General features: G+C 39.9%; 1 protein-coding gene across 6 annotated transcripts in view; it reads left to right on the plus strand.

Annotated features, from left to right (window-relative positions):
• The window catches only part of RSU1 (Ras suppressor protein 1), a 91,860-nt gene that overhangs the window by 68,104 nt on the left and 1,582 nt on the right, over positions 1 to 22,174 (plus strand). Inside the window, exon 9 of one of the 6 annotated variants that reach the window (XM_079302430.1) lies at positions 20,389 to 20,464. The exons of 2 other annotated variants lie outside the window; for them this stretch is intronic. In XM_079302430.1, the coding sequence (XP_079158556.1) occupies positions 20,389 to 20,449 (61 nt within the window). In that variant the 3' untranslated portion in view covers positions 20,450 to 20,464. Of the gene's footprint in view, positions 1 to 2,087; positions 2,107 to 10,539; positions 10,556 to 12,287; positions 12,379 to 20,388; positions 20,465 to 22,174 lie in introns of those variants that run through there. 3 more of the 6 variants (XM_079302429.1, XM_079302436.1, XM_079302435.1) reach the window with 3 other exon arrangements.

The following is a 22,174-nucleotide window of genomic DNA, read 5'->3' on the forward strand; positions in this document are numbered from 1 at the left end:
CTTGGGAAGAAAATGATCAACCATGATGTGAGTGCTGTTAAACAGTTGGTGATGTGATACAGTGGAAGAAGGAACTTTACTAAATGTTCCTCATAATCCAGGAGTTTAGAGAGATAACCTGGGACAGAAGAAAGAAGGGAGGTGATTTGGGTTTTAGCACATCATTCATTTCCAGCCTCATTCTGCTGCTGTCTGAAGGCAAGATCACTCCTTTTCATATTCCCTTCACCACTGTTCCCACAGCAGGGAAATTGGGCTGCATGGACCAGACAGAAATCCCCTCTGTGGTAGCACTGATGGTCTGTCACCTTACCCAGCCACTACACCATTACCCTCCAGCTGGCAACTTTTGCCTTTGGAAGGAGCTGTATTTCCATCTCCTGGACATTCCTTGGATGCAGCCAGAGTACTCATATTCAGGGTAAATGCATAATAGTCAAGTTATTGGAGGCAGATCCACCTAAAGCTCTGTGAGCAGAAAAGCTTAGTGACACAGGCATGGGAGTTAAGAGAAGGTTATGCAGAAGTCACCTGTGCTTGAGAGGAGAGCAGAGTGGCACTGAAGAGAGATGCATTGAGCCTTGGGTGGGCACCTCCTGTTATGTCAGCATTTGTTTGGTGTGGGCAGTGCAGCAGTGAATTGCAGAGGGTCACGTACTTCAAGTGCATTTAGCAGAAGAGCAGCTGAGGTGTTGTACTGTGCTGAGAGGTGTCCCAGAAAAGTAGCATCTCTGACACCTGCTCCCCACCAAGTTGCCATCTTGGAAGAGCTGGAGGAATAGTTTCCTCTGCAGAGGACAGGTAAAAAGGAGCCCTGTTTTCCTCTGAGAAGGAGTATCTTCTGTTGGGTTTCTGTGATTTGGATACACACAGTCTGACATGCCATTTGGGCAAGGTTGCTGACCCATGGTCTACATAGAGTCACTGCTGCACTGGCTGAGAATTAATTCAGGATCAATTCACTTTTGGGGCTGGAAGCTGTTTTAAGACAGCTGCTACAAGGTTCCCTGCCCATTCTTCAGTGCTGGGGCTCAGAGCAAGGGTGAGATGCACGGTGACAGGGTCACGTCACCTTCCAGCAGAGCAGCTGAGACCCTGAGACCTACCAGAGCTCACCTTCATGTCCTGAGCCAGGGGTGCTGCACCCCTCCAGTGGAGTCAGATGCCTTTTACTGGAGGCTGGAGGGCATGAGCAGACAGCTGCTGCAGGAGCAGCTCCCCAGCTGTAACGCTGCAGCCCAGCATGTGGATGATGTTTGTCAAGTCGTGCCATTTGGGAAACTGTTGTCCACACCTTAGGTAACATAGGGGATCTTTGTCCATCTCATTTTCACATATGGTCAGCATGCATATGGTTTAGGCAAGTTTTGAAATACATAGAACTTAAAAAATATTTTTCTTGTACCCATGAAATATGTCACCTGCCTTTTGACAGAGTTATAGAAGCTTCAAAGCAACCATATAATGATATGAAATAGTTTTCTTTTAGTAACATCTAGTAGTACCAGTTCTTATTTATGTTTTCTAGATTTGTAACTCCAACAGCAGTAGTTTTAAAAGTCAGATAAAGTGGTCTCATCTGTTGGTTATATTTTTTGATGCTTTGGAAGATCTGTTTAGTTTTTATGTTGGAAGCCAGCATGCTATTTTAGAACCTGATGAAAAACACTGAGAAGTAATCATAAAGCAAGGCTTTGGGAAATCACAGGAAGCAAAGTTCTTGGTAAATATATTAGATCTGTAGTATGATTTAAGGACAGTACTTTTAAGGAGAATGTGTTTTGCAGAAATAACATTTGTCATCAAGTCATTCTTCACAGGTAAGCACCCTTCCTTTGGAGCATTGCTAGAGCTCCTGGGCATGTAAATAATACCAGCAATGTCCCTGGGAGCAAGGCCTAATGTGGAACAAATGCTTCTCTGGTGCTTCTGTTCCCAGAGAACTCTCCCTTTGTGTTTCATACACCAGTCCAAGCTGATTGCTCAGATTTTTAAAAAAGCTTTTCTTGCTGTCTTCTGTCCCCATATCTTTACACACTTCAAATTTTGAGCAGTTATTTCTTCCTTTCAGTCCAGCTGTTTTCTAGGCATTGCCAGTTGAAATGGTTTTCCTGTGCTCATTGGTTCAGTAGCTTTGGTGAATTGGTTCAGTGACAAATGCCTTTCAAAGTTGTCCCTCAGACCTGCAGAACAGTGCTCTGATGTGACAGGTAATCCCAGTGCCTTTGAAACAGGAGCTCTCAATATAACGGCATTTTATTATTCACACTTGGGCAATGGTGGTCTTTTTTTTCTACTTTCTTGACAGTCTGTGTGCAAAAGAATATGTATGTGTGTGTAATTTAATGAATGAGTCTGTTGTCCTTTTCACCTCACTACTTTCTCCCAGCCCTAAAAAACAAAAAGGAGAAAGAAACAACCTTCTTCTTAGAAGCAATTTTGACTAATGCATTACTTCAAAATTCTGGCATCTGGAAATAGAAGAAACTTATTTTCGATAACTGAATTTTTCTGGAAGACCTGCTTTTAAAAGTGGTTTTATATCTTTGCCTGGGTTAAGTGAAACAGCAAATGCTTTTGATATGATATTTGTGTTTCATCTGAAGGCTGTAAATATTTTTTTTCAGATCTGCTTCTGATAACTCTGTGTCTAGCAGAAATTCTCCCTTTGACTGAAGTGTATCCATCATTCTTCAGAGAATCCATCATTGCACATTCTGATTCAATAAGAGATTATATCTTATTATCTTTCCAGTGAGTCACCATATTTATGGATTTAACTGGTATTGTCCAGATGTATCATCTTTGATTCAGTGTTTTGGGTACTGTGGGACATGCTCCCCATACACCACATACTGGAGGTTGCTGTTACATGGTGCTGAGCCATCCCAGGGACTGCTTTTATCTGTGAGTGGTATCCACAGATAACAATTGAGTTTTTGTTGATGCAGAGTTTATATATTCAGTTTTGTTAAAGTGAAATGTTAAGGAAAACTTCTGCTTATCTTGTCATGCTGAAAAGTCTAATCTGATTTGGTAGTTAGGGGTTTTCAGGGAGTTTCTTTTTCACAGAGGACTGCGCACATATTTATTGTTGTTTGGTTATTCAGTGTTATGCTCACTCTCAATAAATATTCACTGATTTTATGTGGATATATCAGCTCTTGAGAATTAAAAAGGCGTGAGGTATATTCAGATTGAAACTTCAAGGAGTCTTAATTGTGGTGGATTTTGTGACTATAAGTTTTAGGCCTTTTTTTTTAGGTAATGCTTCACATAGCTTTGTATGTTGTTCAGACATCTGTTTTAACTCTGCGTAATTGGTTGTAAATTGTTTTGGTTTTCTGCATTTTGTAATTATGGTAAATTACCTTCTAACCTTGTTAAAATCCTGAAAAAACACTGCAAATGAAAACACAGGAAGAATGCAGAACCAGGTGTGCTTTTTTAATTATGACAAATACAGTACAGATTTCACAAGGTTAGAGGTCAGGCAAGACTTCTTTTCTTATTTGTGCATTTTCAGAAAATAATTTTAGAAAATATTTGATATGTTTACAAATAAAGCAGATGACGAGGAACTGTGCTTCTGTGGCAGTAGTAGTTGTCACAGTAGGCCAACTGTAGTAAGGAAGTGGGGGAAGGAAGTTAATTACAGAATTTTAAGCGTTTACAGGTGTTTAAAAGATGCAATCACTAGTCAGAGTAAGATTTTTCTATTTCTTACTACTAGTGGGATATGGACAGGTTTGACTGCATGCCAAGGAAGACCTTTTCATAACAGTATACAAGTAAATTAACTCTTAGATCATGCTTTTTCCTGAAGTACTTAAAATACCTTGCTAGCAGTATTTAATAAAGGGGAATTCTTTCATTGCTCAGAGCATGGGCTGGGTTCTCTTTCTAGCTGCTCTGGTGCTTAAAGCACTTTTCTTGGGGCCATCCAATTACAGCAATCTGTTAACCTCCTTGGAGAAGAAAACTGAAACCCATGTCCAGAGAGATGAATGAGATGGACCTGGGGGCAGACAGCTCACCCAATAGGCTTTTGATTAAAAAATTACCTTGTTCTTAAGTACTGATTGGGGAATTTCTGAGAAACAGATGAGAATCTGATATAGAAAAATTCATGCATTTCCTGCCACAGAAGATTGTTCATGCAGGCTGCACATGGCCTAAATAACCAGCTTTTAGAAAATCCTCTTTGCAGGAGTCAGTAATTTCAGTGCATTTTTGGACACATAGTTGATAGTTTTCCCAACAAATTTTCTTGGTGGTTACTGCATGCATGCAGGTAGCATCCAAGCAAAGAAGTAAAATAATTCTCATGAAAGAAAAAATGCTTATTTTCAAGCAGCAGAGGCATGATCCAGATAATTTATTAATTTATTTTTCAACTTTTTGGAGTCCCTTCACATAATGTGTTAGATTTGCCAAATTAAAGGGGGTGAGAACTTAAGTGATGAAAAGCATTGCACAGAAATTCCCCAAGTCAATTCCAAAGGAATGTTACGGACACCCAGAGGAGAGGGGCATGCTTAGTGAAGTTACTGGGGTGTTTTGCAGGGGGAGCTGGCTCAGCAGGCAGAGGGAGGTGTTGGTTTAAAGTTCAGCAGTTCATAGGCAGATGCAATGCAGAAGAGAACATCTTCCCAAACTCTTAGGCACTTACAGGCCACTTAAATGGTAGATGTATTTGCACTCCAGCATACTTTTGTTTACTTTGCAAATCCTGTCTCAGAGGAATCTTTCCAGTGCCAAATCCTCAGGTCCAGTGTTGCCTTCTCTGTCCCACTTTTTTCTGACTTATGGTTTGTGAGTTCCTATATTGTGAGCATGTATGGCTAATTTTAAAAAGTTGCCTAATGGCATCACCGTGTGTTAGTTATGGATCTAATACTCAAGATCACACATGTCCAGTGAGGTCAGAGTTCATTTGATCTGTGTCTTGCAAAGTTGTTGATTCTTCCTGAATAGAGACTGGTAAATCCGAATTCTCCATTTTTTGTTGTATTATCCAAGCCACCAACACCACTATCCTTTCCTTAAAGCTGGAATTGGTTTTAAACTTCACAAAACTAGCTTCTTCCATTCTGGTGGGATTTCTTCAGGTCCCATCAAGGTACAAATTAGTCATTCCCAGGAAAGAGGGAGTCCAGGTGTGGGGAAGAGTTGTTACCTATGTGCCATTTCACTTGCACATCCGTGTGGTGGTCCTGGCCATTCAGCTGCTGCTGTTTGCTGTGCTGCTTGGTGAAACTTGTCTGTGTCACTCTTCTAATTCTGAAACACACTGGCTGGCTTGGCAGGTTTCTTTGTACTGGCTTTGTATTCCTGGATAAAATTTTGTTCACATGTAGTGGCTCCTTCTCCTCTGTCTGGTTGATTTCCAGTAGGTGTGAGGCTGTGGTGCTTGTTGTCAAGATTTTAAAAGGGATTTTCATAGTTTGGAGTACCCCAACTATGTGGTACTCACTGGTGTTTGAGCCTTCCTGAGAGATAGTTGAAGTTGGTAGCTTGTGGAGTTAGAGTATTCTTCTGTCAAAGAAATTGTGATGATAGAGCAGGAAGTGTTCTCTAAGTAAAAGGAATATAGAAGTCCTTATTAGTACATACACCTGTAAAATATCCATGACTTCTTTCTTCAGTTCTTTTCTGCTGTATAAAGGAAGGACCTTCAGGGTTGTGTTTCATTTGTCTATTTTTGCTCTGTCCATCTGAATCTTGTAGCCTGTTAATTAAATGTGAACCTCCTTGCAGTCATTTCAGTGAGTTTTAATCTACTCTGCTGGTGTCTGTGTGTACTGTTTGTGTTCCCAGTGTGACTGCAAGGGGGTAACATTTGTTTGCTTACCTCACTAGCTGGTCCACCCACTGAATTTTTGAGCATAGTATTGATAGTGGTGTCAAAAGCTAGGTCTTTTATACTGGCATGTTAGAAAAGGGTAAAAGGTGTATCTTGTAATCTCCTAACTGCTAAAAGTAAAACAAAGAGATTGTCCACTGACATAAGAGGTCCATCATACTGTTCCAGCTTACACCTGGCAAGCCCCATGGCATGTAAAACAGCACACTTACTGCCTTGCCTTTGTGTGTTCCTGAGAGGAAAGTCTGATAGCCAGTGTGCCAGAAAGCATTGGAGTTGGCTTTAAAGAGTACAAAAAACAGTAGAGATACAACAACATACAGCTCACAGTCCTGTGCAGCTGAAACTCTTAGCTCTGCTTCTTCACTGCTTCAGTTGTCTGTGCTGCCTTGGATGGGAAATCACTTCTTCCCTTTTGGTACAGACCTGCAGTTAAGGAATGACTCATCCCTTTCTTGCACTGACATTGACCTTGGCAGTTACTCCTTTTCTGTGTGAGAGCAAATGAGAGGAGAATCAAGCCTCAATCCCAAAAAGAAGAATTGCTAAAATTCAATCTCATGAATAAGTACTGAAGCCTAATTTCATACTATTTCTGGTCTTCTGGTGGAGCCAGAAATATATTAGGAATTAAATAATAGTTTTGAAGCAGGATTGAAAATGCAGCATCTGCAGTTGCTCCATTAACTGTGTAACTGCCCCCAGAGATGGGACCCCAGCAAGGAGACCATGCTGACTTTGTTCAGTTTTTCATGATGTTGGTTGCTTCTGCATCCAGCATTCTGGTTTTTTACTTTCTTCTAAAACAGATCAGTAGGATAAGTTGTTACTTAGAGATTATGTGCACTGAATGGTGACATACATTTCTGTTGAGTTACTGTAATGCTGCCCTGTTTTACAACTCAACAGTTGCATTTTAGGTGCACTTGTGTCCTAAAGCTTCTTGTTAGGTATTAAGTTCCTAGTAAAAGTCTTCTGACATCAGTTTGAGATGCTGGAGCTGAGCTGGAGTAAATGTTAGCATGGTTTGGTCAGGTATTAATGTCTTCCCTCTCAGAGAAGGCAGATTTGATTTAGGCAGTGTCATTTCAGTGATGTCATGTTCAAAACTCAGACATGCAGTGTTAGTAGCTGGTATTTGACACTTTGGAAGGTGTTTTCATGTTAGTAACTCTGAGTAGGGTAAAATAAGATCCTTGAGAAACAGCTTCCAAATTGTGGGGGAGACTTTCTACTGTCCAAAAGTTAAGTTAAATTAAAAATGAGAAATTATTTGTTAGTTATACATCCTGAGTCTGTTATTATGGCACTAGTAATAATTACTGTCTGAACTCCCTTTGGACTAATAGCAATGCTGTTCCTAGCAAGAGGATTAGAACCTAATGGCTTAACTGGAAAAAAAGATTGAAATTTAGTTTTACCAGATTAGATTGTAATAGTGAAGCATTTTTTAAAAAATCTGAAAAATAAATATCAAACCTTTCTCAGCTGCACCCTCCATTCAAACACTTTCTATCTCTAAGAGGAAGTTGCTGTAGGGGCTCTGTAAGAAATTGTTCATTGCCCAATGATAATAGCTGAGCTGTTGTTTCTTAGGTGTTTCATTTTGTGTCTGTTTTTTAACAGGTCTTCTTGATCAGGCTGTGTGTATGTAAAGTTACATTTAGGAGAGAGTAAAAACCAGCATAATTTTATGGTAATGAGATGTCCCATGTTTTCTTTACATTTGCAGTTTGTCTAACTATGTTCAGGACAATACCTTAACTGCCTCACACTATCTGCTGTTTGCCAGGGACAAAGACCAGATGGAGTGAGACATTTGCCAAAAATTGCAGCCCAGTGGTGGGAAAGGACTTGAAACACAACTAGATCATGAGGTTAAAATCTTTAATAATAGTAGGTAGCACAGGTAAAGCTATGTGCAATGAAGGATCAGGGATGTGTCATTCCAGCATCCCAAATCAAAGGACTTTGCAGGCATCCCCATGGCTCTCAGTGCAGCAGCTCCTGCTAGAGCCGTCTGATTTGATCGTGGTTTTGCTAAGTTACATTTCCTCTTGAGCAGCGTTCCAGTAAGTGGGTCCAGAGGAAAGCTGTGCATTGATCTGACAGGCATGTTGAAAGATCATTACTGCTGAGCAAGCCAGGGCCTTGTAAACCTGTCACGTTAAGGCAGCAGTGCCTGTAACAAGCTGTGTTCATATGCTCTGGTAGAAAGGGAAAAGCACTTTCCTCTTCCAGATGTGAGGTGTTCAGTCAACCTGTCCTTGTGCTCTCTGCTTTATGGATTATAAGAGCTTTGGCATTGTTGTCTGGTTTATATTTATTTGTGTGCCATTTGAAATGCAGTCTGTATAGTCAAGAGAGCCAAAGATAATAATGTATAGTAGCGGGGAAAAAAATTCATAAAAGTGATCTGCCAGGAAAAGATTAGCAGCATCAGATTGAGGATGCCCAGCTCAAGGGAGTCTTTTCTACATCTCACACCAGGGATAAGTGAACAGGGAACTGGGCACCCCCCTTACAGTCACTGCAGAAGCAGCTCTGTGCTGGGGGCTTGTTCCCTTGTGATATCAGAACATCTGTCACTGGGACAGATGTGTAGATGCTCTCAGAGAGTATTAGGTGCCTTGCTCTTCTCGTGGCAATTTAACCTGTCAAAGAGATACACACAGTTGTTTTTGCTAAGCTGCTCATGGTGTAGGAATATGGTGGGGTGGGATTTTTTAAAATTTCGTTTGTTTGTTTCAGGAGGTTTTTATGAAAAAAAAGAAACAAGTAAAACCGCAGGTATGAAGAGTTGCAATTTTAAAGTCTCACTTCAAATCATCCCTGCCAAAATTTATCTATAAATAAAGGGGATAATTTGTCTGAGGTGGTACTTGATCTGAGATTTTTGATAAGAGGGGATGACATAGAGAAATGTTTAATAAGAGGTAACTGTTAAAGTGTGTTTAAAAAAAGGTAATGAAGTTGGTGGTAACCTGCTCAGACCATATTGCAGCCTGTTAGTTTTTCTTACTCTGCATGTGGAATGGTGTTTTTTTAAAGCATATGTTTCCAAAGGCCAGTGTAAGGAGCATGGGAAGCAGCAGAGGTTTGGGTGAATCCTGTGGCAATAGGAGTTCTGGAAATGGAAGCTCAGTGATGCATAAAAACCAGTGCTGGATAATTTTTTTTTTTTTATTTTCCAGCTGACTGGAAGCTAGAACCAAACACTTGATCCCACATACTTTAAATTAGTTGGTGGAACAACACTATTGGCAAATTGCTTGGGTGACATGGCATTGATGTACCTAAGGAAACTTCTCTGATAAAAATTTTAATTATTCAGCTTAACTCCTCATTTTTAGATAGAGAATTATCAGTTAGATTTAGAGAGCTTAAGCATAGAAGCCAAAGGGGAAATGAAGCCTGTTGAATGCAAGGGACTGGAGTTTTACCAATAGGTTGAATTGAAGCTGGAAGTTCTTGCTGCCCATGTGCTGGGATGAAAGTATGCCTTGACTGCAGTGGCACTCCTCACTTTCCCTACTCCATCACATGCCAAGCAGTCTTATAGCCCTCTTGCTTAGCCACTTATTTGGGGTTTTATGCTTATCTACGAACAAAGGAATTGTGCATACAATTTTGTACATAAGTCCTGACTGAGACTACTTTTGGATTTGTCAAATTTAGCCCACTGTGGACAGCAGAGCTGAGCCATTGAGAGCACTGTATGACTGCTCTCAGCTGAGAAAATTTCACTGTAGGTCACCCTTTGTTCCATCTCAGTAAAAAATTGTGAAACCTGGGAATTTAGTTCAACACAGACAATAATTAGAAGCTTCAAGCCAATCAACAGGACTCAGATTCCTTTCTCAGGAGCAGCAGGAGTGTGAATATATTAACCCATGGTGTTCAGCTGGAATCCTAGCATATTACCTAACCTGATGAAAAGCAGCCTTGTGTTAGTTTTTTTTTTTTAAAAAGGGAGGAGGAGGTACTTGAGAGGTAAAGGAGGTACTTGAGCACTTCAAAACAAGTATCAATATGTAGTCCTGCATATGCTTGATATAATGTCAGTTATTATGAAAGTACATGGATTTGGTATGAATGTCTTCCAAAAATATATTGGGTCATTTATATATAGAGATGAAGAGATAAATATTGTTTTAAAACTAGAGCTTGTGAGCATCTATTTTTTACATATTGTTGCAATGAAATGTGAAACACTTCTTCCCAAGTTTTAAGCTGGTCATCTGTGTGAATTGCAGTGCTGCTGTAAATATTTCTCAACATGGAAAGGTAGATGCTCTTGGAAAAACCAGAACAAATTCTAAAGTTGCCAGTATTGTCACAAAGTCTCCCTGCAGAGTGAAGTTGTTTGACAAAGTGTTTCCCTGGTGATTTGGCTGCAGATGAAAATGTCTTCTGCAATAAAATTCTGTGCTCAGGTCTCAGTTCTCTATGCTCATCAATCAGCAAATGACATATCAAGGATTTTTTTGCTGGATTAGTTAATATGGTGGGGAAAGTATGTGAGGCATTGATATTCCTATTTTTACACATGGGATATTTTTACTCTTAAATACACATTGTTTTTAATATATATATTTTGTTGTCTGGAGCTTCCTTTAGTAATCAGTAGTGCTGCAGTAGAACTAATACAAAACTATCTTTCATGTACCTAGATTTTCTTGCCTGGAGATAATGCCTACTCTCTGAAAATCATTGTCAATCACAGGAAAGAGAGAGCTGGGGGAAGGGTGAAGAGATGTACATTTACTGACAGCATTTCTACCCTCAGTGCACTGTCCTTTGTGGGTTAATATATTAATGTTTTGACAATAAATGGCATTTTGTAGAATTTTTGTGACCCTGTGTGTTGTAAACACAGTTTTACTGGGGATAATCATGTTCCACATCTGCTGATACTTTCATAAGGTATCATTAATGGCTTTAGAAAGTTCAATTACGTGGCTGCAAAGAAATAAATCACCTTATAGTTTAATTGCCTCTAATATAACAGCAGCAAATATCTCCTGGGAAGCTGCCTTCTGTGTTACTAAATGACTGTCAATGATGAAGTTGCTTTCCTAAAAGCATGCTCTGTTAGGGAGATTGCTTCACGGTGTTTTATGCTACATCTGTTTTATGCTGCCACTACTAAATTTTATAAAGGAATTTAAAATATGACAGATGTCAGTAATAACTTTTATTTCATGCCTGATTTTAAGGGAAAAAATGGAACTTACTGCAATTGCCATAAAGATTTATAAGAAGTGTTTCATAGGAAATCCTTTTTAAAATATTTTTTTGAATGTTTATATGGGATCCAGCAAAATACCTTAAAACACATTTTAGCTCTGTGCAGTGTGTTCCCAACTGTTGTGAAAAATATTAAGAAGGGAACTCCATTTCCTACTTAAGTGTCTCAAAACAAAGTTACTCCTCTTCAGATCCAACCACCAGAGAGGCAACAAGGGAGCACAGATGGAAAGATGAGTATCCTGTATAAAAAAATAAGTGATAAAAGGATGAGGAACAAGGAAAGGAAAGAAGAAAGCATAAAAGTGGTAGAAGAAGACCAGTAAAAAGATGCAGGCTGATAAGCTGGAAACAGAAAAGAAATGGGAAGAGCCAAATCCTGAACTGGGAAAATGTATGAGAAGGATTGGCTGAGTAGGCAAAGAGAGGGGATAGGAGGAAGTGAAATAGCAGAAACATTGAGCAGTCAGTAAAAGCAGAAATCAAGAATACAAGCAAACAAAGGATAAGACAATATTTTCTGCTTTCTCCTCCCATCACTAGTCAGCAGTTGGGTGAGAGGTATGATGGACAAATGTCAAAAGCACAGCCATCTTGTATTTTCTTGCTTGTCTGCTTCTTAGGATTCTTGTTTTCCTTTTTGTGCGTTTGGTTCACCATGTTTACTTTGGGTCAACTGCATTTCCTTTAATACCACTAAATTGCTAAACTCAATGACTGCTTTGAATTACTTAAATCATATGATTTTAGGACCATAGCTTGGACTAAGAGGCTTTAAAATTATTCCAAGCCATTTTAAATAATCTCTTCCTCTTGCATCTAGAAAAGTGTAGGTTTCAGTACATCCCCTCCCCTGTTTTAATCCAATGACTAGCAAATACTCTGACTTGATAGTTCAAGTGTATGAGAGTGTGCAGCCTTCAGTGTAAATACAGTGGTGGTGCAGAATCTCAAGCATCTCCCTGTCCCTAGGGTGGTGAGGTGGCTCCAGAAGAGCTCCCAGGATTTAGGCACTGACCAGGATTCATGCCTGCGTACAGGGATGTGAACCCCATGGCTATGCTGGGGCCCACCCTTTTATGTGCTGCCTAACAAAGGTTAGGTAGAGCAGGAGGATAAAAGAGCAAAGCTTTTTGAGTGATGAAACCCTGGTATGTTTTTTTCTCTCCAGTTCAGAGTGGACCAGGGAGTGTGCCCTGCCCTTTTCTTTGGGCAATTTCTTTACAGCAGGGTTGCACACTTGTTAACGCTTTGCAGGATAATAGGTAGGTTGTTAACTAATGGCTGTTTTTAGCCTCTAAGTTGTAGGCCATAACAAGAACACATTCTATTTCAAAGGAACTTTTTTTAAAAAGAAAAAAAGAAAAAGGTTTTTTTGCTGAATTTGGGAGGTGGGAGTTAGGTAGCACTTAATGTATTGAATGCAGTGAGGGAAAATTTGAGCATAAGGTACGGAGACATGTAGGCTGGATTTGGATGAACATATTTGTGTGTGGAAAATTATATACTATCTCAACAAAAATTACTTTTTCTTTGTGAAAGAAAATGTTTTCTTCCATATACTGGGAGAAGTTACAGTTCTCCCATTGTAGCATGTGTAGTTTTTTTCCCCCATACACATAAACAGAAGTACCATTAAATTAATTTTTGGAAAAATAATATAATTCCTTCAAGAAAATTTCTTTGATTCATTCTTTCTTCAAAATGTTTTTATTTTCTGTGTCAATTATTCTGTCTAAAACTGTGAACTCCTGGCCTGTTCTTCATTGTTCTTGCAGGAATAAAAAGTACATCACAGATACATCCCCCTCTTCCTAAAAATAATTTCCAAATTGCAAAAAAAAATGTTCAAAAAGCCTCTGAGAATATCAGATTGAAAATTGCCAGTACTGAAATAATGTCTTAAGAGTATAGTAAAAGAATAAGAACAGAATCAAGTGAAATTAAATCTTGATTCTCCCAGGCCAGGATTAACATAGGGGCAGAATGAGTGTAAAGTGAGGAATAACAACATATAATCACAGCCCATTTAAACAAAACAGCAGATAAGAAAAATGTAACCTTGAAAAAATGTAGGTCAAAGTCAAGTCATGCTCTTTTGTCCTTGCATCCTTGTTTTTATTTTGGCTATCTACAGGTGATCTTCAATGCCTTTACTTAGCAGGGATAACTTTTAAAAGGCAAACCTCTCCCAAGAGCCAGGGTTTTCAAGAGAAGGTCCACACTCTGCCTCCAGTGATAGACAGCATGTTTGGGTTTGATTTTGGCTCTTTTACCTAGTCTGGAGTGGGACCTCATTCGGGGCAGCTGTGATGGTTTGTAACACAGAGCACTGGAACTGTGTCAGAGATGTGGGAGCATCAGCAGGGAGCAAAACTCTGTTTTTAGAAACATTGTACAGGAAAAGAGGAGATTCTTCAAACATCTGAGATGAATGAGTGCAGAGTGAGCCCCGAGCTGGCTGGTGCTGTTTGCAGGATGCTGGGCGTTGCCATAGAGACCAAGAGAGGGGGAACAGAGGAGTTTTGAAGAGAATATCAGCTGGGGCTTTAGTAGTGCTAACTTAGCATGTGATGTCTGCCAAAGAACCCTGCTGGGGAGATGGACACTAGTGTGGTATCAGAGCAGGAGAGCATCGAGGTCACCTGGCGTCTGCTCAGAGCGACTGAAGTCACGTCTTGGACATGTGAAGACGTGGTGGAAATAAACTCAACTCGTGTTCACATATCCAGGTTATTTCCAGGTTATCTAAGGCACGTTTCCTGACAGGGTAATTGCTTCTGGTTCCTCTCTCATTCCTGAAGATATTTGGATTACTTCTAACAGTGACTGCTGTGGAGAGAATTGCCAAGTCCTTAGTGTCTTGAGATCACCACCCACACATCCCAGAGGCTACATAGATTTTTCCTTGTGCTTTGGCAGTCGTTTTGTGCTCTCTGTAGTTTTCTCTGTTGATTTGGAGAATATGTGTAGATTGTGGTTGGTTTGTGTTAGTGGAACAGATTTAGGAAGGTGTGCTGCCTACACAGCTGTCTTCACTAGGGTCCTGCATCTGAACTCTTGGATCTTCAAAGACAGATGTTGAGTGTACTCGTAGGCAGCTGGCTGGACCTAGCACTTATCCCTCAAGACTGGGAACCCACCCACTCTTCACAGAGCTGCACATTTCTCCCAGAGCTGTTTGGGCCAACTGTTGTGTATGGAGCCGAGTGTCTTCTCTCTTCAAGGAGATAATTTTAGCTGTATTGTGACTATACTACTTTACAGTAAGTCACTATCCAGGATTTCCACTAAAAATCTCATTCTTGCTTTAATATGAAGTACTAAATGTATGAAGCCCATCAAGCAGATACAGTACTAAAGGTGTCAAGTAAATTAATCATGTGCAGGAAGGAGAGTCAGGACTGAGTTTGTCTCTACAGCATGGAATCAGAATCTGGACAAGACTAAGAACTGCTCAAGATCAAGATATATGACTGCTCTGATACAAAGTAAATAGCATTTTTAAAATTAATGTCCTTGGCATTGGCTGTGTTAATACTTCCCTTTTGCAACATTTATTTTTTCATTAATGGAGCTAATGTGACTCAGAGATGGATGTGAGGAAGTGCCAAGCACCATGTATGTTTAAACAGGGAATGATCTGCTGCAGTGCTTGTGCTGACTGTGCTTGTTCTTGAAGTAATGGTACTGAAAATCATAGAACAAGGAGAACAGCATTTGGGAGGTATGGTACTTCCATCAGTCCAGAGCCCCCTGTACCATAAGGGCTTCATGAATACACATGGTCTGCTTGCTCATCTATACCTTCATTCCTTCCATGCTCCCTTTCTTCACTGAAATGAGAGTTGCCTGCGTGTTTCCTGCAATATACCAACTTTATCTTCTTTTGCTGGGGCCAGTTGCTGTTCCATACATGAAGCTTTGTGTGTCTTATCCCTCTTTTGAACTCATAGCTCTTTCTTCCTCTCTTCCATCTTTCCCCTAGCTTGGTCTTTCTTCCTCTCCCTGAGGCAATTTTTTTCTAGGTGTCAGCATTCCCAAACTGTACTGCAAATCCTTTAAGGAAAAGAAGGAAATGGGGGTTCTTCTTTGCCAGACTCATTAACTCTGGCAAAGAAGGTGGCAGCCATTCTGTGGTTCTTTGGTCTACAGGCCATTACCCACAGACCTGGATGGTTGAAACAGCTGCATATGCTAACCACTGCAAGAGGTCACAAATCCCATGTGTAAATATATCTTCTCCCTCTCATTGTCTTGCTTTCATAAAATGAATATTACATTTTCTATTGCTTAGAACATTCAGTGAAATGCTGGAATTTATCAAATAACCTAGCATCCTGAAATTATCTCGTAATAGACACAAGTATGGAGAAATGCCACTTGTCCAATCATTATAATATTCAGGAATGAAAATCACCCTACTGTACAAATAGGCCAGCAGTCCTTAAGCACAGGTTTTTTACTGGGCTAAATCAGTTTCCTTAAAAAGCTGTTCTACAGACTTGTCTTGTAAGTCTTTGGCAAGAAATCAGGCTGCCCATTATTCTGTATGTCTCTGTCCCATTGTTCTCATTCCTCACCAGTCTTTATGTCAGCATTGCACAGGCTTGTGGGCTTTGAGTGACAGTGAAGTTTTCTCCACAGTCTATATGCATACATATGTTACAGGATATGTGCACATCCCACTGTGCAGTTGCACCTTCTGATTCCCACCATCTCACTTGAGAGGGGAGTTTTGAGTTAAAAAATGGATTGATCTGTTTTCTTGCCTTTTCATTTTTATCTCTGCCTAGGGTTTCCCATGCCTTCATCATGTTAAATCTGGTAATAAAAGAGCTACATATACATTAGCTTGCTGACCTGACAGGAAGCACATACCCCACAACAGAAATATTTTCTGGAACAGGGTGACTACAGTGCTGAAAGTGGTCTGAGTAAACTGTGCTGTGAGCATTAGACTAGGAAAAGAAGTGAAGGTTGTATACCTTTGGTTACTGAGATTTAGTTATGCTTATTTTGAATTTGCAGTGTGGTTTTGTATTGGTGATTTTGTTCTGCTTTGGTTGGGGTTTCTTGTTTGTTTTTTTGGGGTTTTTTTTTTATGAAATGATATATTTGGTTTTTGTTAGAAAACTAATAAAACAGAAGATGGAAATTTTCTTCAACAGAAAGAAATATGAATAGTTCTGGAATTTGTTTCTTTTAAGTTTCAGTGTAAAATATGTCAAAATTATTTTAGTTCGGAAATTGACGTGAAACATAAACTACCTGAGTGTACTAGTATTTAACTTTTGAATTAAGCATTTTTCATTAATCCAAAAATATGTTATATATTTCAGTTTGGAGTTCACTCTTGATCCAGTTTACTTGTTGTGATAAAGCCTGTGGTTCACTGAAGCCCAAAGAGATTCATAGAGAGCAGTTGTTCACCATGGTATCATTTCTCAAAGATAAATTATGCAGCAGTAAAGACAAGTTCATAAACTTTATTGTATTGCTTTAGTAGCAGTGCTTTAGGTTCTACTGGGAAGGCAAATTCAACACTAAGGCCTTCCCCAAGGTTTATTAAACTGTCCTAGAAGCTGCCAGTGTCATTTTTTTACTTTTGTAGACATTTTTCTAAGCTCAATAATGGGAGAGAGAAGAAGAGGATGGTCTCTTTTTCTTGGTCTTCAGTTAATCTTTCTGACTTTCTGCTTCCACTAACACATAGAAGAATCATAGAAAATTATATTCTCTTTACTTGATTGACTCAAACACGTACAGCTTTTTATAGGCTCACCATTTTTCTTCAATAGCATGCATCTTTGTCATAGTTTAAAAATTATCTAGAAATAGTAGTTACAGTTCTTGAAATTATGTGCAGCTATGAGCAATATGTACCATCCACATTTTCCATATGTCAAGACAGTGTTCTAGTTATATGGGTAGAGTAAAAAATTATAAGGAGTAAACAGTCAATTGAGTGGAATTTAATCAAATACTAAAAAAATTCAGGATCAAAGTACCTTGCATTAGTATTCAAAAGAATTTTAGGAGAAAATATTTTTCAAGCCCTTATGTGGTAATCCTGAAATACTGGTTCTTTCTGGCCATTGCAAGCTGTACAAATGCAGTGTTGGCACTAGATGATTTGTGTATATTTATCTTTGATTAATTTTTTCTGAAGAATTTCAGGAGATCTTTAAGCAGCTCTCATTTTTGCTATTTATATCCAGGTTTCATTTTAAGTAGAATGTAGGAATATTGAACTAGCTGATGCTGGAGTTTCTTCAGAGATGTAGTTCAAACTATAAGTTACAATATGGAAAGATTTAAAGAAGAGGGGGAGAGTTTGTGTCTTCACTGCTTATGCAGGTGTATGTTTTACAGCACAAGTGCAGTTTTCATGTAAAATCCAAGGCACAGATTTATTATTTTTTTGGGCACAGCATCTCTGGGTGATTTGAGATCCAGGGAGCTGCCTAGCTACATCATGGTAAGTGCAGCTTTGTCCCTGTGAAAATGTTACAGAGAGGAAGCAAACAAAAATTCCACTGCCTTTAGATAAATCCTAGGAGTTGAACATCAGGAAATTAAGAGCAATCTCAAGAATGCAAACACAGTCTTGGTGAAAGGATCCAAATGTTTCCTCTCTATGGGAGTAAGAGTGTGGATCTTGAACCTCATTAATCCCTTTTCTGAGTCTTGTTTTCTAGAGCATGTGCCAATCAAGGGGGAACCTGTCTGGAAACACTATTAGAAAGCAACCAGTTCACTGTGCAGTTTTTCAACTGAGGTTGCATCTTTTCTGTATCCAAAAACATCTGTTGGTCACCTTAGATCACTGAGCAGTGAGCTGAAGGTAGCTGTGTGTTCAGTGGAAGCACAGCTCTGATGGGTGCTGGACAATACATTATCTGATAAGACTAAGGGAAGCAAGCTATCTTCTGCATATGCTCTCACTTTAGCACCAAGCAGCTTTCTGACTTTTAGGGACTCAAATGTTTAATCTACATGACACCTCTCTATTGATGCTGCTCATCAGAGCCTGAGTATCTGCATACAACTGTTGTGTCTAGGCAAAGTTGGTATTTATAACAGCTCTGGAGTGGTGAATAAATGAGGCATGCTATGAAGGAGAAGATGTTTTAGGCCTTAAAGAGGGATTGATTTGTGGTTATTATTGCTGTCTTTGATCTGCCAACAGGAATCTGAAACTAATCCACCAGAGGAGCACAAGTCTGATATATAAAGCCAGATGGAGATGCCAGAATAGGTTATGCCTGCTGTCTTTGACTCTGCTTATCATGAAGTGATAAAACAGGTAGTACAAAGCAAAGCAGGCAAAGGATGGATTGTGTGCCCTGCAGGAATGCTGCCAGTGGTGTGAAGTGACTGCCAGTTGTTAAAGCCACAGCAGGATCAATTAGCCATTCACAGCATTACCCCGTCCTGGCGAGAGGCTGAGGCGTGCAGCTGCACAGAGCACTTGGTTGCCATACAGCCCTGAACATCTCTGGGAGCTTCCATGCTAAATTGAGAGAGTGAAAAATGCAGAGTCCCTGTATTTAAAAAGTAATCCCACAAGTGCATATGGCCATAGAAGTAAAAAACAGTGTTTGCATAAGGACTTTTATTTCGTACCCATACCATACTTTTACCTCAGCTATGAAGTGTGTCAAAGTGAATCTCATTCCAAGATGTGCTGTAAGCAGTGAATATGGTCTAGCTGCTGAGATGTTGGTGGGATTTTATCACTGCTGGTTGAATTTTGTTTGGAAATTAGAGCAGTTTGGGGCTTAGTATAGCTATAATTCTCTATAGATCTCATCATCTTCTGAGTCAGCTAACTCGTTGCATAAGAAGAACTTTATATAGACATTGGATCAATTGGCAGTAAGTTGTCAATAAATGTGTCTCCTAGACACTGCAATTGACAAGTTAATGAAGTGCATCCTCAGTGACAGAGAGCTGTTGACAAATCTTTTGTCACTTTGCTTTTCCCACTCCTGCATTTCTCATAAATCTGCTCCATATCACAAGCTTGGGGGATGCTGGGATTAGAATCACAGAATCACAAAGGTTGGAAAAGACCTTTGGGATAACTGAGCCAAGTATGAGCACAGCAGTTCTAGTCTACTACTGAACCATGCCTCTGAGCACCACATCTACACATATTTTGAATACTTCCAGAGGTGGTGATTCCACCACTTCCCTGGCCAGTCTGTTCCAATGCTTGACCACCGTTCTAGTGGAAATATTTGTCCTAACATCCGATCCAATATCTTTAACAAGTAAGGGAGTACCTGTTTGCTACCTTGTGTGCATAGGCTGAGCTTTGGAAAACATACTGGTTTGTTGGTTAAGAAACCAGAAAGAACCAAGGACTGTGTTTGCCCTCCCTACAATGTGTTCTCCAGCATGTTTCAAAAAAGATGCAAAGTAGGTGATCTGCAATTTGTCCACCAAGACTGCAGCATTGTGTTTGGCTCTCTGTTGTTGCACTCTTTCTGCCTTTGTTGTTGCTGTTGCACTTAGACTGATTCAGTGCAAGTGTTTTCAACTGCATGTTCCTTTTCCACTTGCCCAGAAGAAGGTGGAATCACTGGTTTATTTTACATCACGCTTGAAAGTTCCCGTGGGTGCCTTTTGCAAATATCTGATGAGTAAACCAGTTCTTGTCCTTTACTGTTCAGTAAAGTTCCATATATGTTCCTTTAACTCATGAGCATTCACAAGTACCAACAATTTAGGATGAGTGCTGCCTACCTACATCAAAAGGATGTTGAGCAAAACCAGATCAGTATGCATAATCCCACCTTCCTTGCAAGAGAAACTATTTTGGTCAATGTGTGCATTAAGAAGTCATGGAGTGACTCACTGGCCTTAGCTATTACAAGCACTTGATGAGAAAGCATAATTTTCACTCCACTGTTCATAGCCTGGCTAGATGTTTCCATAGGTTGTTGTACATAGTTTGGGGTTTGTGAGCCACACTGCAGCTGCAGTTTGCCTTTTAGCTTGCATGGATAATTGACCTAAAAGGCCAAACCTTGAACCCAATGAAACCAGAAGCAAAACTTTTATTGATTTTGTTGAAATCAAAATCAGGCTGACACTGTATTGCCATTTTATCTTGACAGACACTGGGGGAGAAGAAAACCTTTCAAAAGGCTTTATGTTTTTCACACTGTGGGCCCTGAAATACAGTGAAAGTAACTTGGGAAGTCGTGCAGATTGGATGACATCAGAACATAACTGATGTCAGTGTTACTGCTCTTTTCCAGCAGGTTGGTCAGCTTCTTGCTTTGCAAGAGGGAAGGAAGCCAGTGTAAAAATCTGCCATAGTTTAGGGATTCTTGAAAGGGTGAGGATTCACATGGTAAGTGAGACTTCTTATCTCACCCACTTCATCTAGCACTAGGGAACACAAATCTAGGAAAAGAGCTGCTGTCAAGAAAACATGAGTATATCACAGTTTGTTTCTGGTAGATGAAGGGAAGCCCAACCCTTTGCTCAAGGTGTTAATGGCATGAAAAAATACTATGTGATTTTCCTGTTGTTTTAGAACCGCCTCCAACTGTGGGCAAGTTTGTTTTACAGAACAGAGCTTTAAGAAAGAGGACAAACTAAAAAAGAAATGGTAAACATTCAAGCAAATGTTACTGTCTTGTGTTACTCAGGAGCTGGTTCAGTTTGCTGATTGCTCAGTTTCAGTGTGGTCTGAGTAATGAAGAGCTGACTAGTGAGCCTAATTTGGGGTAATTCCCTGAGTACTTTGAAGCATAGCAAAGCCAGAAAAACTCTAATGAAAAATAATGGAAAGGTAGCTGGGGGCTTAACTTATGATCTCTGCTCATTACAGTAAGCGACATTTTCATTGCAGTGTTGCCATAAAGATTATAGGCTGCCACATAGCATAGGTCCCTCCTGAAAAGATTCTGGAACAGCTTTGTTAGCGCAGTAAAAGCCATGGAAAATCACCAAAGATTTGCTTAAACTCGGTGATTGTTTGCCAACTATTAAGGTTGTGATGCTTTGTTCAAAACTGGTTGAAAAATATGGTGAATACTCTGTATCATTTTACTGCGTGATTTCTGAGTGACCATCTTTGGTCTTCCAGATTAAAGTTATGCAACTGGAAAACCATTGTATTCATATGTTTGTTTCCATATGGAATTGTTCAGTCTTTGCCTTTCAATATTTCAGCATTTTAACATATATGATAGCAATTATTTTGAAATTGACTTCGAATCACCTTTTTCCTTTGCATGTACGTTGATTTGTCAGAGCACAACTTATCAGGTGTCTGTAAGAGTGACATAATTGGCATGTTTGTGCCCATGTTGGCCAGGGAGTAGATGAAGGGGCTGCTTATGGGAGCTGGGAAGACCTGCATTGACCTATTAAAGCATGTTTGAAAACTCTGTCCAAAAGCAGCTTTTCTGCAAAGTGTACCCATCATGAGTTAAACAAAGCCAACTCATATGGCCAAGTGAAATTGGAATGTCTGAGATGTGTAGCGCTTCGGATGTGGTCCTTGGTGTCAAGTAGTGACATTTTCATTGCAGAGCTGTCATAAAATGGCAACTTTCCTCTATTCTTCACCTTCCTGGTAGTCCTTTTGAGCAGCTAAATCCAGTGTCCCGGAGGGACCAAGTAAATTCCTTCACTGATGGCAATGAATCATATCCCATATCATATCTCCACATCCCTGTTCTCTTGTCCTGCCAAGTAGCAAGGCTAACCACAGTCTCAGAACACATATATACACATGGCCAGCCATGGGCAGATTAGCATGATGGGAGGACAGATGGACACATAAACACCGAGAAGACAAACAGCCAGACTGTATTCCTCAGTATCTTTCCTTGCAATGCTCAGGGAAACCTCTGTGTCAGGGATCCCTCTGATACCTGCCTTCTCAGTCTTGATGTTTCAAATATCAGGCCCCCAGACCCAGTCTCACCAGCCTACATCCCCTCCATCTTTCTGGGAGCTGATCCAAGAGTCCCTTGGTCACTCCATTGTCTGGGAGTCCAGTCCATGTTGTTGACCAGCTGATCTGTCTTG

This window comes from Erithacus rubecula, assembly GCF_903797595.1.
Source record: "Erithacus rubecula genome assembly, chromosome: 3".
In the NCBI taxonomy this organism is placed as follows: Eukaryota; Metazoa; Chordata; class Aves; order Passeriformes; family Muscicapidae; genus Erithacus; species Erithacus rubecula.